We start from the raw sequence: 19,487 nt of genomic DNA on the forward strand, positions 1-19,487 counted from the left end.
CCTCTAAAGTTTTATTTAAAAAATAATATAAACCAAAAAACAAAAAAAAATTATCTATCAAAAAAAATCTACGTCAAAAATAAATATTTAAAAGAGTAATTATATTAAAAAAAATATATAAAAAAAATTATATTAAAAAAAAAATATCAATCAAAAAAAATATATAAAAAAATAATTATATTAAAATAAAATATCTATCAAAAAAATAATGTAAAAAAATATATAACAAATTATAATATATTATAATATATTAAAAAAAAATATCAATCAAAAAATATATTTAAAAAGATAATATAACAAATTTTTTTTTTTTTTTTTAAATTACACTTATTTATTTATATATTTATAAATTTTATCAAAATAACATTATATAATTTGTGTAAAATAATACATAGCGTTAAAATACTAAATTAAAATAATATAAAATAAAATAAAATAAATAAAATATTATATAAAAACCGAGGTGGGACTACAAGTTCCCAAAAAACATGTGTAGTTATATTTTAAAATTATGATTTGGAGGTTTTGTTTTAAGAAATAAGATTCTTTAGGTTCTGATGTAAGGGCTCTTATCTTCCTATATTTTTTAAAAACTTTAAAGTTCCACTTGGCATATGTCCAAGGGAAGAGATGACAATCGGTGTAAAAATATAATTTGTGAATTTGGAATATTTCATTGTTTTTTTTTTCTCGGCTATATCAACCGGATTAGAATAAATTTTTTGGGAAAGAAGATACGCATGTGAAGTCCCAAATTAAGGATTTCCCTAAAGACCAAGGCACGGAAGTTAAACCATCTGGTCTTAAGCCATCATCTAACGATAAATTTGTAGGCTCCAGGATGTTTGGTATTCGGGCCCTGGTAAGAGAACGGCTAATAGCTAAATTAATTGCTGCATGCCTTGCATGCCTGCCTTGACTATATATACAATTTAGACCATGTCTCCCTTTGGAGTCAACTAATGTTTTACATTTGATGCATGTATGTGGTTGAACAATGTTACATCCAAGTCGATGGCCTATGGCAACTCTTAATTGTTCATCTGATAAGAGGTTACCTAGGTTACGACTTGGTAATGCTTCCAACCATTCATAGCCACTAGTACAGTCAGCATTCTGTAATAGTTGAATATACTCCAAAGGGGGGTTTGATGAGATTATTTTAAAAAATTTTTTAATTAAAGGTTCGAAAAGAGATTGGTGTGTTAAGATCGTGGGTAAGACAGCTTCAGGTGGAGCTAAAGATGTCCAGGCTGTCAAGGCTGAGTTTAAAAGGTTATCTTTAGGAGAGATAAAAGAAGATATCATGGCGTTATTCATCAAACGCGATGCCAAAAATGAGGAAAGAGATAGAAGGTTTAAAGGATATAAATCTAAACCACCCATTTTCGAGGGTAATTGTGAGAAGCCCCAATTAAAATCTTCCAATTTAATATTTAAAATATTTTCTAATAAACTTCTAAAAAATTCATGAACACGATTAATAATTTCATTATTTAAAAAAAGGAAGAAGATCTAAAAATATGTACTATCTTTGGTAAAAATAAATATTTTTTTAAAAGAAAAAAGCTCTGGTGTGAAGGAATTTCGTTTAAAATAGTTTCGAGTCCTGATAAGCCTTCGAAAAATTTTTCCACGAACACCTCACAGTTGGAAAAACTGCTTAAAGGTGAACCTAGAAGATTAATTTCACTTTTTTTGATGATTTTAAACCCTTGGACTTTGAGAGTATTTGAATTTAAAAAGCATATTTCCGATTTAGCTTTATTTAGAGTAAGGCCTATGTTTAGAGAATTTTTCTCTATATAATCTATCGCTGCAAGAATATTTTTAGAAGGTCCGCAAATGGTACCATCATCTAGATACCATATGTTTAAATCTAAATTAAAAGAGGATTTTAGACAATGAACTAGGTTATGTATACCTAAACTAAAGATGAGAGGGCCCAAAGGGTCTCCTTGTTGAATACCCTCGTCAGAAGGAATTGTATATTCCCCGAATTTGAGAGGGGTTCTACAGCCATAAGACTGTTCAATAAATCTTGCATAAAATGGGAATTTTTCATAAAAAATGTTTAAAAATGTTTTTCTGGATAAAGAATTAAAAGCATTTTTAAAATCAAGCTTACAGACTACGGCGTCTGGAGGAGGATCTTCGATATATATGCGAAGAGAGTGAGCGGCTATTTCGCATCCCCCTTTAGTACCAAAGCCTAGTTGATATGTTTGGAACATTTTTGAAGCATCAGGTTTGAAGCGCTCAACGATTATCTTAGCTAATAGTCTCCTAAAAAAAGACCCTATTGCGATTGGCCGAACTCCACCATCAGGCTTAGTAAAAGCAATTAATCTTGCGCCAAAAAGGATTTGGTGAATTTGACTGGGTAAATCATTGTTCAATATATTTTCACTAAGTATTACCAATGAATTTACAAATGTATCTTTATGAGGATTTTTAGGGTTAATTAAAAATTGGAAATAAGAGGGGCGAAAACCGTCAATTCCCCCTGTAGAGTTTTTATTAAAAGATAAAATTGTTTTAATAAGTTCTTCTTTACCTATTTCGATTAAATTAGATTTTATAGGGATGGGAAGATCTTCAGGAAAAGCCTGAGGGTGCAATTCTTTTAGTAAAGTAAAAGTATGTTCATCAAATGGAGCCAATTTATCATTAGATGAGGCTAATTTAAGAGCTCCACATACGTCCCCTTGGTCTATTTTTTTTGATATAATCTTACATTTATGGGAAAAATTAGATGTTGCCCTTACATCAGGAACATAATTTTCCATTTCTAAATCATAAAAATGGTCTATTTTATATTTTATACATTCATGTAAAATAGTTTTTTTATTTTTATCTGTAGGTTTAATTAAGACTTTAAAAGGAAAGGTTAAAAGATTCTCCCAAGCTTTAAGGGAATTTAAATTTGAATTAACTTCCATAATAAGTGTTGTTAAAAAATTAGAAATTAAACACCTTGATTTAAGGGGTAGGTGGATTAAGGTTGGTGGCTTTTCCCACTTTAAAAAATTATCATAAAAATCAGGATAAGAATTTTGGATTACAATGGGGGTTGTTTCAATTTTGTTGTATAAAATTTCATTTGAAGGGGGTTTACCAGAGTTTATACATGGTTTAGACCTGGGCCCATGTTTATAAAAACAAATAGCTTGGGTCAAGGTTATATTTCTATGGCAGGCATTACAAATGCTTGACATACCCATTTTAGAAGAATAAAAAAAAGGAGAAGAGGGTAGGGGGTATGTATGAATGAGTGATTTTTCAAAAAAAAAATATATATATAAATAAAAGTTAAATTAAAATTAAAAATTTAAATTTTGTTGTATTAAGAATAATTGAGTAATGTTTAAATAAAAATTTATATTTAAAAAAAAAAAAATAAATATATAATACAAACTAACTTAAAATCTATATTTTTGGAAAAATATGTATTAAAATTTGAGGTTAAAGATTGTTGTGCAGGAATATTATTGGTTGAATCAAAGAAATCTTGGTGGTAAGTTGAGCAAGCCACATTAATGTTCTTGTACTGTGATTGTTGTGCAGCAATATTGTTGAGCAAGTCACAATAATGTTATTGTACTAATGATTGTTGTGGAGCAATATATAAGGTGGCGTGTAAGGGTTAGGTTATTATGTTTAAGGTCAAAGGGATTGTCAGATATTGGGTAGGATTAAAATATTAAAATACCATGTCATTTAACAAGGTAGGAAGGAATTTTGGTTGAGATATGTTGATTGTTGTGTTAATATTTCAGGTCGGAATTTAAGAATCAAATTGTAAAATAGATAAATTTATGTATATAGGATTATGAATATTTAAAATGATGTTACAAAATTGCTTGTTATAAGTTTGAGGGTATGTGTAATGTGCAAGAAAACTATGAGAGGTATTGTTTGTAATTTTGATCCTGCACATCTAGGCAATGATGGGTTAGACAGTAATTGGTTATTTTAAAAATATGTAGGTATGATAATAAATGAATGATTCATGTTGTTAATATAATTGTTTAGATTTCATATATAGCTATAGGAAGGATCCAAAAATTTACTAGATTATAATCTTGTAAACAGCTGATTGTGAATAAAGAGCTAAAAGCTTGATTATTGCTAGTTTGGGAGAGAAAGATCCAAGGACATTATTTCAGCATGGTATGAATATGATCAAGGACTTATAAAAAGCTGATTGTGAATACAGGACTAAACGGTGTAACTAAGTTATAAGTCTATGTCAAACTTTTCGTTAGCAATAATATATGAAGATATGAATCGAACACTGTTAATTTCAGAAAGTAATCAACTTTCAAAGTAGAGTTAAAATAAATTTAACAAAGATTGATATACGAGACCTTGACGATATTATTGATATGAGATAGAATAATGCAGAGATCCGAAAATTTAATCATCATAGTGCCTTAGTATTGTAAAAATTTATTATATAATTTTTCAAAATATTGGTGGCCATTTATACAAATTAAAATATTATATCAAAAAATAAATTAATATTAAATAAATAATAAATTAATATTAAATAAATAATAAATTAATCTTAAATAAATAATAAATTTATAAATTTGTAAAATACACATTGCCTAAAATAACCAGGCAATGTATACATTGCCGAAATCTCACATTTACATTGCCTACCACTACCTCACATTGCCGAATATATATTTGTTTATCTATTGTATATAATTAAAGAAATGTCAGTCATTTTTTTATATTAGAGATCAATATATATTGTTGATTTTTTTGGGAAAGAATCACTTTTAATTTTTATAACATTTTTTTTCACTTTTTGAATTTTTACTTTTTAATTTTATGAATTTGATGAATATTTGACTTAGTAAAGATATATATCCAAGTTTCAGTTCCGTGTTTCCTTTATTTTATAATTCTGAATTTAGCTCTTTAATTCGGTAGTTTTCTTTCTGTGTTTATTCTTATTTTAGAATTTAGTCTCATTTTTTCATATAGTTAACGTTAAGCTTATTTTTGACAGTTGTTGACCGCGACTACCAGGATAGTTTAGATTCCAGGGTTATTCGGTATTTTAAGGTAAAAAATATTTTATTTTATATTTTGTATCTCTACTCAGAACACAACGCAATCACATTTTTGTTTAAATTTTTAGAAATTTAACAAGGCCGTTTTAAAGTAATATAAATTTTTCATATAATGAGATGGGCTTTATATTTAATTTTGATAGTGAGCCTAGCGTATTTGATTAAGTTTCGGAGTGTCCGAGTATTATTTATAAAAATTTGCATCAAATGGTTGATAGATTTGATGTAAAGAATGCATTAGTGACAATGTTATTGTTGGTCATACTGTATGTTATATATATTATAATAAAATTTTTGTTTGGAAAATGTATTCTGGTTGCGACCAAAGTATATGGTAATTGGAAAATAGACACTTCGGTGTCGGCAGATTGTTGGAAAAAGATTTCGGTCTTGGAAAGTAATTTAAATATGGTTTTAAATGAAATCAAGAACGGCAGACCAGTAATGGTAGAAACTTTGGAATGTAGTGGGGAGAGATCTGTAATTATCCTCCAGGAATTGAAAGAACTAAAAGAAGTGATTAAGATTATGTATCAAGATATAAATAAGTTGGTTATCTAATAGTAGTAGTAATAAAGGCCAAATATGTGGTCCGACAGGGTCAAATGGAAAAAATATCTCTGTTCGAAAAAATGGTTTTTCTGGTCATAAGAAAGACTTAGAGGATTTGAAATGTACCCGCTGTGGGCATAGGGGCCACAAGGTAGAGACCTGTGTGGTCAAAGAACAAAATTTTCGTGAAGGTTTTCCGTTAAGGAAACTGACATTCGAAAATTCTAATGTTAGAAAAATTTCTGGTACCAACACGAACAAATTTGAGGTTCTACGATCGAATTATGGCAAATCCCGTTTATGTTTTAAATGTAACAGACCGGGACATGTAGCCAAAACTGTATCAAAAATTGACTATATGATTGCAGGTGTAATCATATAGTAAATAAGAGATCGGGAGGGAGAAATAATAATAAAGTAAATAATCATGCTGAAATGAGATCTGATTCTCGTAAAAGCAGTGGTTTTAACCGAAAGTTTTTTTATTCTGATGATAAAAATAAAAATAATAAGGATTCTAATGATTTTAAATGGGAGAAATATCCTAGGAGTATTGTTAAATATTCCGATGAAAGGAATATTAATACTTTCAGATGGGAAAAATATCTCAGTTATATTGCAAGAAAAAAAAGGAATATTGTTAATGAACCACTAAATTCCGAGTTGAATTTATGTTCAAATGGGAATTCTCATGAAACTGATGTTTCAAATGAGATTAATATTGATCAGTCAATTAAAACATATGATATTTTAATGACTGGGAGATTAGTCGAACCTTGTCCTTGTCCGAGAGTTACGGTAAGAGTTGATTCGAGGAACATCGACATGTTGTTCGACACAGGGACTAGCATTTCCATAATGTCTAGAAGAAATTATTATAAGTATGAGTATTGATCTGGGGGTAAGCTCGAAAAAAAATCTATGTGTGTCAGACAATTTGATGGGTCTGAGATAATAGTTTTGGGAAAAACTAAATTGGGCGTAATTCTCCATGATACCACATTTTTCCTAGATTTATGGGTAGTAAAGAAAGATGTGGAAACCATCATGGGGTGGGATTGGATTGTTCAGTTAGGTCCTTTCAGTAATTATTGGAATATTTTTGCCCTACATAATGGTTCGGTCCTAATTAAGACGAAAGACCAAAATATTGCTAATAACGCTCGAAAAAATATCGATGAAATAGAAGGGGTCGGGTCATATTGAACTGGGGTTCGAAATTAAGTTAAATTTTGTTAATAACAGGGGTGACTGTGATTCGTCATCACGATCATGTAAGATTGGGATAAACAAGAAGCGTCTCGATATTTTTGGTTTGGTTCATGTCGATCAGAGTTCCGAATAAGTGGTCATATTTGTAATAGGTCAAAATACACAAGTTTGGGGTCAGTTTGTTTAAAATCATAGTTGTTCAATTTAGAAGGGTTTAATAAAAAATTTGTCAACATGTAATGATATTGGAAAGGTTTCTTCGGTTTGGTTCGTTAAGGAATGTTATTTGTCTGCTTTGTTAAATGAATAAAAGATTTTTGTTAATTTAGTGAGTAGATGTTTTTATCTTTTTCTTGATTGAATAGACAAGTTTTGTTTTTATCTTTTCTTGAATGAATAGAAAGTTTTTTTTTTAATGTAATGAAAAGATGTTTTTATCTTTTTTTGAATGAATAGAAAGTTTTTTTTAATCTAATGAAAAGATGTTTTTATCTTTTCTTGAATGAATAGAAAGTTTTTTTTTTATCTTTTATTGAATGAATTTTTTTTTTGAGGGGTATTCAAATAGCTTGTGTTATTAATGTTGGTCGACTTAAACATTTGGTAAGAAGATGGTTGTTGTATTAAATATTTGTTTCTCCCAGTCCTATGGTTACAAATTTTTTTCCTTACTTATTTTGAAAAGTAGTAATGAATAATATTAACTTTGGGGGATTCGCGTGAGTGAGTTAGAGTAGTTTTACAAATACTGTTATGTATTGGTTTCACTTGACGCTCACCCCAAGGGAGTTGATAATAAGATTGAGAAAATTGAAGCACATGGGAGAAATAGGTTTTGTTTTTGTTATAATGTATGCGCCGCAAATAGTATACATATATTATAATAAGTTTTTTTATGAAAAAAATTATAGTTTTTTTTAAAAAAATATTATAATAATATTTTTTCATACAAATACCCACTAGATCTCTATTCATAAAAATTTTGGTTAAAATTTTAAGTAAAGTTTTTTTTTAAAGTTTGTTTCTCCTTCGTGTCCAGTTGATTATCAAGCCAATGCTCATGAATTATCGTTTACTCCACCACTCCACCTTTAGGAGCAATTTCAACCACCCGATTACGATGTATAACGTCAATGTAGATAAATAGAGATCCAATCCCTTTACGCTATGGCCACGTCATTCAGTGGGGCTACATTCCTCTACGTTGCCGCTTTTCACATCTTGCCATAAACAGGCTTTTTGAAACATTCGTCTTATAATAATAACGTCTTCGTTATCCCAAAACTCCACAAAGGAATACCACAGTACCACCAATGATGAATTTAGGCAATGAACATTCTTTATTACGAATGGATATCGCAGACAAAGAAAAATCGAAGCGGAAAACGAAGCAGATGATTTGACAAAGATTTTATTATCACCGACAAAACAAAATAATGTTGATGTTTAAAATAATATTAATGACAATTCAGAAATTTGATGCTTTAGGAAATATCTGTTGTCCCTTTCGAGTTTGGTATTTCCCATAGTTATATTCACTATCACAATGGATCATTCACATTGAAATTAGCTTTTTTTTTTGAAATATTTAAGGTAATCATGATATTATTAAATTAATCAAATAAAATCGAAGGACTTTATAATATTTTACAAATCTGTTATAGCAATTTAATTGATCATGCAACACCGATATATATCGATCATTTTTTTTGTCCCAAAATATATATACCGTGACAAATTTTTTTAAAAATATATATATTTTTTTGTTTATTTGTTTGTTTATAGGCGTGCCACAGCCCATAAAGGGGTGGCATGTCATAAATGATACATTTTATAGTATAATGTCAATCAATTTATATATATATATTTGTTTATCTATTGTATATAATTAAAGAAATGTCAGTCATTTTTTTATATTAGAGATCGATATATATTCTTGATTTTTTTGGGAAAGAATCACTTTTAATTTTTATAACATTTTTTTTCACTTTTTGAATTTTTACTTTTATGAATTTGATGAATATTTGACTTAATAAAGATATATATCCAAGTTTCAGTTCCGTGTTTCCTTTATTTTATAATTCTGAATTTAGCTCTTTAATTCGGTAGTTTTCTTTCTGTGTTTATTCTTATTTTAGAATTTAGTCTCATTTTTTCATATAGTTAACGTTAAGCTTATTTTTGACAAGAAGGTTAACAAAATTTTACTAGTTTTTGTTTCCATAGATTAACTTTATTTATTGGGAACGAAAATCTGCACTCAGATTATCCGAACATACTTTAAATATTGATAAAAATTTATCTAACTCACGTAGGATGTTAATATCAATTGTGGCTATCTAATTCTTGCTTGCTAAACAAGTACACTTGTATTTCAGAATATGATTTTAAGAAACTCTGTATCATGATATATGCAGAGTTCCTTCTAGTTATTACATCTTGTTTAAGGGTATGGCTTAATTTGCTACTAGCTGTAGATTGTTTGAAATATCGTACTATTTTTTTTACACCATTTATATTTCAGTCTATTTCAGTTAAATTATTGTCAAAAATATAATGAATAATATTATTTAGTATATGGCATATACATGCTAACGTTTCGTCATCTTTGAATGCACTTATAAGATTTGATTTGCTCCGTTATCAGTCACACAACTATACATTTAATTAAATAATTTTATACTTCTGTGTATTCTTCTAAAATTGAATTGACACACTTTTAATATTGACGCCTGTTTTCATTTCCCTTGTGGCCAAAATAAATGTTTTCAATTCAAAATCCTTAATGATAATATGCCCTGTAATGGTTAAAAAACTTCGATTTTTATAGACATCCGTCCAATAATCAATGGTTATGGAACAAGTAATTATTATTGATCATGCTTTTAATCTGAAATTTAATTTCATCGTAAATTTTTGGAGCTATAGTATTCATGAGAGTTTTCCGGTTCACAAGTATATCTTTTATATTTTGTTGTCCATATGTAACACCAACATTTATTAACTCTTGGCCGTAAAACCCTTCACTTTCTGTTGCATTTACAGACCGAAGATCTTTACAAATAAGATATACTTTTCTGTAGAAAGCTTAAGCAAAATTTAGCAAAAAGTCTCGCGATAAAACACCTAAACATAAAAAGAAAATAGAACTAACGGCATGAAACCGGATGTTGTTTATAAAATGCGGAAGATTTTTTGTTTTCAAAAATTATCATTTTTTAAAAAAAGAACTAAATTAAATTAGAAAATATATATTATAATTATAAAGTTGCAAATTTAAATTTTAAAAAAAACAATTTTAAAAATAAAATTTTCGTGATTCACGAGAAATTTATTGTCGTAGTTTTATATATGAATTTATATTAATTTTTGCATAATGCTAATCAACCAAAATAAATAAGGTTGATTGGATTACAATTAATATTAAAGAACACGTGATATAAAAAAATGTTTTTAGTTCGAATAAAATTGTAGATTATTATGATTTTTCTGATAAAAATTGTGGAATTACTTTTTTTTCTTTCTTATAAAAAATTGATTATTAAAAAATCATATTAATAAAATATTATAATATAAGTATCGTGTTCTTACAAAATAACTGTCTTGAAATTCTTAGAAAAGATTCTAGTTGAGTTAGTTGTCCTTAAATTGTAATTTGCGTGTAGGAAGGGATTTCAAGTAAGGGTATATATTTTTTCATAGCTTTTTCATTTATGTTTACGCCCGGTCACGCCTAATAATTTAACATCTATTTACACTCACGCCGTGACGCGTAATTTCACGGCCAAGATAACAAATAAATGATATCAAATTTTGTGGTTGATTTCTATATCTCAACATGGGTATCAAATGAATGTGGAGATAGGGGGAGAGCTGGGTAAAAGGTTTCCAGCATAATCACATGGGTCCTTATAGACTGATTGTAATACTAACTAATCTATCCCTTCAGGGGGAGTAGAGGAGGGGGGAGGGCGACTAAGATAGTTTTACTTAATATTTCATGGGTTTCAAATTAAAATAAATAAAAAGATCTATTGATTGTAATTGTTACTCATATCTTCATTCAGGATAAGTCTGGAATAGGGTTGAAAAATTCCCTGGAATATAGAAAAAACAGGAATTTATGAAACAGGAATTAGCGGAAATTTGTGGGAATTAAGGATATTGCTTAAATTGTAACAAACAATTTTTAATTTTTATATTATATTTTATTAAATATTCAGGTAACAATAGATAACTTATAATGCAAATAATAAATATAATAAGAATAGATTAAATGTTTATAAAATACAAATACCTTTCACTCTTACTATCATCAATCCTTTCAACAAATTATCATTTGAATCTGATATTTTAATTTCTGATGAACTATTTTCATCCAAAAATCGATTGTTTTTTTGATTTATTTGAGGACAATTGCTGATTATTAAATATAAGCTATGCCGAATTGATACAAACATTTCTACCCTTTTATTTCCTAACTTATTTGTTTCCAAAAATGGCCATTTATGATTAAGGAAGTAGATTGAGTTGATAAAATTATTTGGGCAATTGTAGATAATGATTGGGTTGTACAGGGCCATATCAATCAAATTATTAAAGTGAGATATCTCACTCCTTCCCAAATTCTAGAGTTTCTTTAACTCGATATTCACCTAGTTTTCCTTACAAACCAGCATCTAAATTTAAAATATCAGAAAAAGACTTTATTATTGAGATCCCGTGACCAATATCAATGTCATCAAGGTTATCCCATAAATCTGAGATCCAATAGATTTGCAGAAAAATGAATTTATTTACAACAGAATTCTTTTCTCATTTAAATAAATGTTTGTGTCTTTAACTTTCTAGTATTGCATATTAGTATTATCAACAGCTTTCTTAAATTAAACATTACTTTAGGTACTTCAGAATATATTTCACCATATATTGGTCCAATACCTAAGGTTTTCTTTATTTGTCCCCAAATATTATCATCCAAGATATTCATGATTATTTATAAGAAAAGGATTAAACTTTTTTAAAATGATTTTTAAAAATATTTTTTAAATTGGTAATTTTGTGAATATATCCTTTCTCTTTCAATAAATCCGAAATACCGGAAATTCCCAAATATTTCCTGGATTATGACAGAGTTTAACAACCTAGTCTATGAATATTTTGATATGAATATTAAATAAGATATTAGTATTTTCCAAAATTTTAAACACGGGTATTATACAACAGCGATCTAGCGAAAGTTTGTCCAGGGGGGATGAGGGGGTTGTAAAAATTTTATGAGTTTCACACCCAAACTTTCCTTTTCCTGGCCCTAGGTTTGATAATACATCATTGATTTTCCTGGGGTTATTTTATGATTTCATTTTTTAAAATATATTTACCTTTGTATCAGAGTTGGTTACAAAATCGTACATACGGGGGGGGGCGAGTGGGGCAGCCGCCCGGGGCCACCTTAATAAGACAATTTTAGGGGCCGTCAAATTTTGTCAAAAAAAAGAATTATTTTTGTATAGACTACATATAAAGATAATTATTCCTTTTTTTTGTACAAAATTCATGTTTGAAAAAAATGTTTGGTATGTTTAGATAAGTTAAACAAAAAATTTGATAAATTACATTTTTTAATTCTTAAAAAGGGGTTATTTTAAAATACTTTAAAAATGAAAATGCTTCTCTTTTTCGTCGTGAGATCTTAGAGAAGTCCCTGATGGTTTACATGTTTCTCTCTCTCATGGTATAAGGGAATGCGCAGCAGAATACAAAATAGTTAACAATAGTTCCTCTAAAAATTTAAAAACAAACTGATTCTATATAGGTGGGCCATTGTGAATAAGTGATAATATGCGAATGTTCTAAGTAGAAAAAGATCCTCAATGATTAATTTTAGTTTTAAACCAAACTAAATTGGTAACATTTTCTGTTTCATTCCATATGTGAAAACATTCCAATAATCAATTTGTCTATCGTCGCTGGCTAGTGTACTCGATTGTTTATATTGTAAATTATTTTTAAATTCGACAAACAAATTTTCAAACAAAGGCTACAATGACTGGTAACATTTTACAGATAGCGCAAAGGATCATGAACCCTCTCAAAAATATGTTGATAGTCTGCAACCAATAGATTGAGCTAGAAAATTTTATTGGCAAAAATCAAAAAATTGATAAAGAATATTAACAACTAATAGAGGATAACAAAAATAGATGGCGTGCAGTTTTGGATAGAATCCTCGCATTCATTTACTTTTTAGGCCCAAGAAATTCCTTTTCGAGGAGCATAGAAAAACACAATTATCATAAAAAGGGAATTATATGATACCGTAGAACTTAACAAGAACTCCGTTGAAATAAGTGAGAGATTTGTTGAGTTTCTAAAAATCGATTCTAGTCCTGGCCAGGCATTGGTAGAAATTTTATCATTTTTAAAAAATTGGGATAAGAGATAAAAAAAATTGTCTGGACAAGGTTATGATAATGAATCAGATATGAGAGGATGTTATAAAGGGGTTCAAGCTCAAATATTACAAATAAATCGGATAACGTTATTTATTTTTGTAGGTCGCCACAGCTTAAATGGGCTACTTAGTAACATGGCACGATTATCATTTGTCTAAAAATCATTTTTTGGAATTCATTGTATATCTCTTTTCTGTTTCGACTCAGCGATGGCAAATTTTGAAGGATCATATAAATAATTATATTTTAAACCGTTATCTGAAACGCGATGGGAGTGTAAGTTTGAGGGTGTAAAGGCCATTAATTCTAGGTTGGCTATATTCATGTTGCACTAATAGACGTATCCGAAAAAATTAATGCCAAATGTTGCACAGAAGCCATTTCAATATCTAAAAAATTAAAATATTTCCCCTATTTGATAAATCTTGTAATCTGGTTTGACATATTAACCCAGGTGAATTTAGTAAGTAAGGTCATGTAAAGCGGCAATATTAAATTAGAAAAAGCCATTGCACTTATAGAAAGTATGCAAGATTTGTTAGATCGCTTTAAGGACAACGGCATTCAGAATTCCTTAACTCAGCAAAAGAACTTTTAAGGAATTGGATATAAGTATAGAGGAATAGTGCTTCCATCAATAATATTAATTCGTAGATTGAAAGTTCAAAAAAAATTTCTCAAGGAGGAGATGACCCACATAATTTGAAAAATATGAGATTGAATCTTTCAATATATTACTAAGCCAAGCAAGAAATTTTTGCAGAAACGCTTTCAGCAGTTAAAGCTTTTTAGAGATCATTCTGGATTATTATTCAATAAAGGCCTGAAAGAGAGCTAAGGGAAAAATGTTGTCAATTAAATATTTTATTAACAGATCAGGATACGTTAGAAAGCGATATTAATCCGCAAGATCTACCAATTAAATTAAAATTTTGGCGAATATATTAAGCAAGCATCCTATAAAAACTCCACTGAAAATTATACGCGATATTAACACTTATAAGTTAAATGAAGCCTCACCAAATGTATTCATTGTATTAAGGATTATTTTAACCATTCCAATTACCGTGACATCTGCAGAACGTAGCTTCTCAAAGCTCAAATTAATTGAAACTTTCCTATGATCCTGAATCTCTCTTTAATTTCAATAGAAAATGATATCGCCTCATCGTTAGATGATACTGACATAATATTCTCTTTTGCATATAAAAAGGCGAGGAGGATAAATAAAAGTGCAATACTTTCGTTTATTATTATATTCATTTTTTTTTAATGTGAGCTCCCTTATCTATGACTAAAGTTTAATAAATTATATATTTTATCAGTTCTCATTGCGAAAATTTATCAAATTTAGATAAATTGTGTTTAAATTGGCCGCCAAATTATTGCCCTTGGCCGCCAAAAGTTTTAGTACTGCGCTGATTGGTTGAACAATTGAAATCTATATCAATATTTCGTTATGAGTGCTTAAACTTTAAAATTTCATCTGATAAAATACCAGGGTTGGGCAAATTTTCAGAAAATTGGATTCGGATACAGATACTTTATAAAATTTTGTATTTAAGATACAAGATACTAGATACTTTAGAAAAATTTCAATAAGATATAAGATACAAGATACTTGTATTTTTTTAAAAAAAAGTATCTAAGATACAAGATACTTTTTTAAAAAACTTTAAATAGTCAAAATCAAAATGTATAAAGCTTTATTTTCTTATCTATAATATAAATTTATAAAAAAATATTTAAAATAAATTGTAGAAAATAACAAATTTATTATAAAAGATAATGCGATATTCCATTTAATAATTATATAATTAGTAAATAATAATAAATCAGCATCATAAATCAGCATTATTTTTTAATATTATTAATTTTTCAAATGATTTATCGTTCAATCTTTGACGATTTGGTCTATTAACCATATTAGCAAAGCTAAATATTCTTTCAACGGGGGCTGAGGAGGGTAATATTGTGTTATATTTAATAAATATTTCTTTTATATATTTATAACTATTTAACATATTTATCAGAGACCTGCAGAGGCACCATTTGCACGGCCCGGCCCGGTTTTAAATTTTTTAGGCCCGGCCTGGATATTTTTAAAAAAAAATATTTACGGCCCGGCCCGTATATTTAAAAAAAAATTTTTTTACGGCCCGGCCCGGATATTTTTTTAAAAAAAAATTTCAGGCCCGGCTTGGAATTTTTTAAAATTATATTCGACCTGGTATATACAAAAATTCACCTATGAGATATTTTACCATCTTTTTCAGCGAGTATTATCGCTTATTATTTAAAAAATACATGTAAAAAGCTAATTTGAGAATATTATATTGAATTTATAAAAATTATAAAACTGTTATTTATAAAAATGGATATTTTGAGCATATACTATATTTTATATTACAAAAAATTCGCTTTGATGAGCCGCCCACCACTCTAACAAATTATCCACCTTAAATGTTTCATCTATTTTTTTATTTATGTAATTATAATACTCATCATCGGGTATTGACATATTACCAGAATTACCATCGCCCCATTTGTAATAAAACGATTCAGTTTGTTTAACAACAGTCGTAATTTGACTGGTCGATGGTATTTCATTTACTTCCTGAGCCTCTTGTAATTTAATAATATCTTTTATATAGTTTTCCGTCATCTTGCGAACTGTCCCTGACAACATACGTAATTGCTTGAATCTGGGACAGAGAAAAAGAGAAATAAAATGATACTTGTGTAAAACAAATTTTTCAATTAAAAAATGCTTTATATTAAGTAAAATCAATTTTATTTCTCCTTTTTCGCTTTGAAAGGTATTACAAACTTCAAGAAGTAATATTTCTTTATTTGATTGTTTTGGTAAAATATATTCTCAAAATTTAGATATGAATTATAAAAAAATATATTAATAATACTTGAATATTGGGGCTTATTTAAGATATTCCTTTATTTGATTGTTTTGGTATATGTTGTAAAAATTTAGATATGAATTATAAAAAAATATATTAATACTTTGAATAAATTTGCAGGAAATTAATAATTAAATCGATCTGTGGGTGTTAGGTAGTGTTAACCATCACCCAATATTATATTAATCATAACTATAATATAATATAATCTTATAACCATTAACTCATAATGTAAAAATTTTTATAAAAAATATTAAGGCCCGGCCCGGATATATTTAAAAAAAATTTTTTTAGGCCCGGCCCGAGTATATTTAAAAAATTTAAATTACGGCCGGGCTTAGGGCCGGGCCTGCAGGTCTCTGATATTTATACTCCGCCTGTCATCTTTCATATAATATAGGACCTCTATTTCAATATCATTTATCGAATTATTAGAATTGGATGTGGTACTTTTAAGGCAAAAGTAATCATCATCTTCATCAATTGAAGATTTTGTTGAAGTATTAATTTCAATATTATTTTAAAAACAATTAAAACTTCATGTAATAACAAATTCTGAAGGTATTTTTTTTCTTTTTCACCATCAATCCAACGATTTTTAAAATAGGGATGAGAAATAGTTGCCAAAAATGCACTTTTAAAATTGTTATCAAAATCATATATATTTTTAAATCTTTTATTTAAATAATTTTCTATGGCAACAACTAATGGTTTGAAAAATTGTAGATTGGTTTGAATTAAATTTGTAATTTTTTTAACGACATTTAAAATTGGAACTGATTCTCCATAATAGCAGTTAATTTCACTCTGTATTTTGTCAATCGCTATAGCCAATAGGGCCATTATATTGCAATATTCTTCTAAATATTGAATTTCAATATCTTTAATTTAGGAAATTCTAATTTTTGACATAATTTAGGAAGTTCACCTTTAAATTTTAATAAACTATGAAGACTATCATATAAACTATTCCATCTAGTGCAACAAGGTATAACTAATTATTTTCCTAAAACTGTTTTGATAAGTTCTGCAGTTTTAGGCCTATTATTTGCATTCCATAGCTTAGTACATTTAGCTATTGCAGGATGAATTTTAGAAATGTTAGAAGAATCCTTAATAGCTCTCTCGACATCTGTTGTGGCAATTAGACTTATCGTATGGCACAAACAGTGGCGTAGCTACGGGGATGGTTTTCGGGTTTGCACCCCTCCCAGAGCAAAAATTTTTTTTAGATTATACGTTCAAAAGACTTAAAAGTGATTTTATATCTATTATATTTTTCTGGTTTTGATGTTTGTCGAAGGATATTATATTACTATTGAAATTATTCTGGATAGTATTATTATAAAGTCATTGAGAATAATCTACTAAATTATAATAACATTATTGATGCATTTAAAAAAATATATTTGTTATATATTATCGAAGATATGGTTATGATTTGTAAGATAAACCCGGCCGAAGGCCGGGCAAAAGGGCCGAAGACCCGTTAAAGGGGGTCTGGTGGGCGAAGCTCCCCAGCTTTTATATGTATGGACCCCCTCTAAGGAAAATTTATAGCTACGCCACTGGGCACAAACACCGAATGTGTTGAGGCAATGTTATTGAGGCTTCTTTGACCCTTAAATAAACAAATAAATAATTTTATTTGAATAAAATTTTTTACTAAATTTACAATATCATAATAAATTTTAAAGAAGTATTAAATAATACTTTCAATGATTTCGAATTCTATACATTCATCATCATTGATGTCAAAGTCATTATCTACAGCTTCCATAGAATATCCAAACTCCTTGAAAGCTTTCTTAAAGTTAGAGCCGTTATCTGTAACAGTTGCTATAACTTTTTCGTCAATACCAAAGTCACGATGAATTTCTTTATATCATCTTGAAGTACTTCAAAAAATTTGCCATTAAGTATGCTTAGTTTAAATTTATTGTTATAATTTTCGGTTTAAGATTCATCTGAAGACGAAGATAAACATATTATTCTATTTTCTTCTTCCATAATTTTAAAATAGACAGATATAAAACGATTCAAATATGGTAGTTCTAATTGTTAGAAAATTGCTATATGACGACCAACGTCATATATCAAAAATTATCTTAAAATATCTAAATTTTGATTAAATTTTTCATTTAAATCTTAAAACAATATCATTTTAAATTTTAATACTATTTAAATTAACCAATATAAATTTTTTTTAAAGTATCTGTATCTTTTTGAATACAAAGTTGGTTAAGATCAAATACTTTTAAATAATATGTATCTTAGACACTGGATACAAGATACTTTCCAAAATTTTAAAAAAGATACAAAATATCCGCGATACTGCCCAACCCTGTAAAATACTAATATAAAAGTAATAAATATTTAAATTAATTTTAACTTTTTGCTAATATTTAGAATAGAATATAACCTATTTGAAATAGAATTTGAAATTCCAATTCATGAAGCCCTCTTATATTTTTCATTCTTTTTATAGGACAGGGAATTTCTCACTCTCCCGCTTGCTACGAGCTTGAGCCCTTTAATATTTTTTTCAAATAATTTTGCTAAGGGTGGGGGATTTCTCTTCCTCCCCTCCCTCACTGGCTATGGGCCTGTATTAAAGTAATATTTTGCATATTCAAATTGCAGTCTTAATTTGTATTCATATTTATACAAATTTATATAAAATTAGCAAAAAATTTCTCTGAGTGTCAAAATATTTGTTTTATTTCAAAAAAATTTGGACTCTCCCTAAGTGAACAGCCCCCCTCCCCTAATCCTCATATGTAATTCTTAGCTTTAGCTCGATAGATAGGCCAAGGTTAAAATATATTATAAATGGATTTTAATAAAATTTGATCAGTTAATAACCTATCAAATCTGAGAGGTCATGTGATTGTAAATAGGCGAATAGAAATTTAAATAAATCAGCCGTTATATCTCTTGAACCGGAACAAAGTTCATCTCATCCATAGTTCAAACTTTTATCGATACATTGAAAGATCAACACCCCTTTACTTCGAAAATTTGGCCCCCACAAGTTATTTTAAGTAATATTCAACAAAGATTAACCATTAACGATACCTTGAATAGTTAGGTTCCACAAAACCAACAAAGTTAATTTACATTACAATCTCCCTCAAATGATGCCAGGATTTTCCACCCAACTAAAGCTGAACTAGTTGGAATAATTAAGAGACTGAAGAATCATAAAGCTTGTGGTCAAGATTTATTATATAGTGAATACCTGAAGACTGACTCTAGTTTACGTG

General features: G+C 28.3%; 1 protein-coding gene across 1 annotated transcript; it reads right to left on the reverse strand.

The window, feature by feature from the left end:
* Nucleotides 1–708: 708 nt before the first annotated feature.
* LOC135924293 (uncharacterized) lies at nucleotides 709–6,496 on the reverse strand. Its single transcript, XM_065459348.1, has 4 exons — nucleotides 6,415–6,496; nucleotides 1,925–2,809; nucleotides 1,714–1,879; nucleotides 709–1,459 (listed from the first exon to the last, which is right to left on the reverse strand). The coding sequence occupies exons 1-4, from the start codon at nucleotides 6,494–6,496 to the stop codon at nucleotides 709–711; spliced, it is 1,884 nt and encodes a 627-aa protein (XP_065315420.1).
* Nucleotides 6,497–19,487: the final 12,991 nt, after the last annotated feature.

The sequence above is a fragment of the Gordionus sp. m RMFG-2023 genome, chromosome 2 (assembly GCF_954871325.1).
Source record: "Gordionus sp. m RMFG-2023 chromosome 2, tfGorSpeb1-WG-v2, whole genome shotgun sequence".
NCBI classification, from domain to species: domain Eukaryota; kingdom Metazoa; phylum Nematomorpha; class Gordioida; order Chordodea; family Parachordodidae; genus Gordionus; species Gordionus sp. m RMFG-2023.

Excerpts from the sequence above, each read along its gene's own strand:
- LOC135924293 (XM_065459348.1), bottom strand. The coding sequence starts at position 6,496 with ATGGAAATGCTAGTCCCTGTGTCGAACAACATGTCGATGTTCCTCGAA. Across the intron at positions 1,880-1,924 it reads CCCTCTCATCTTTAGTTTAG|ATTTAAACATATGGTATCTA; the intron begins GTATACATAACC and ends CTTTTAATTTAG. Across the intron at positions 1,460-1,713 it reads AATACTCTCAAAGTCCAAGG|AAGTTTATTAGAAAATATTT; the intron begins GTTTAAAATCAT and ends TGAATTTTTTAG.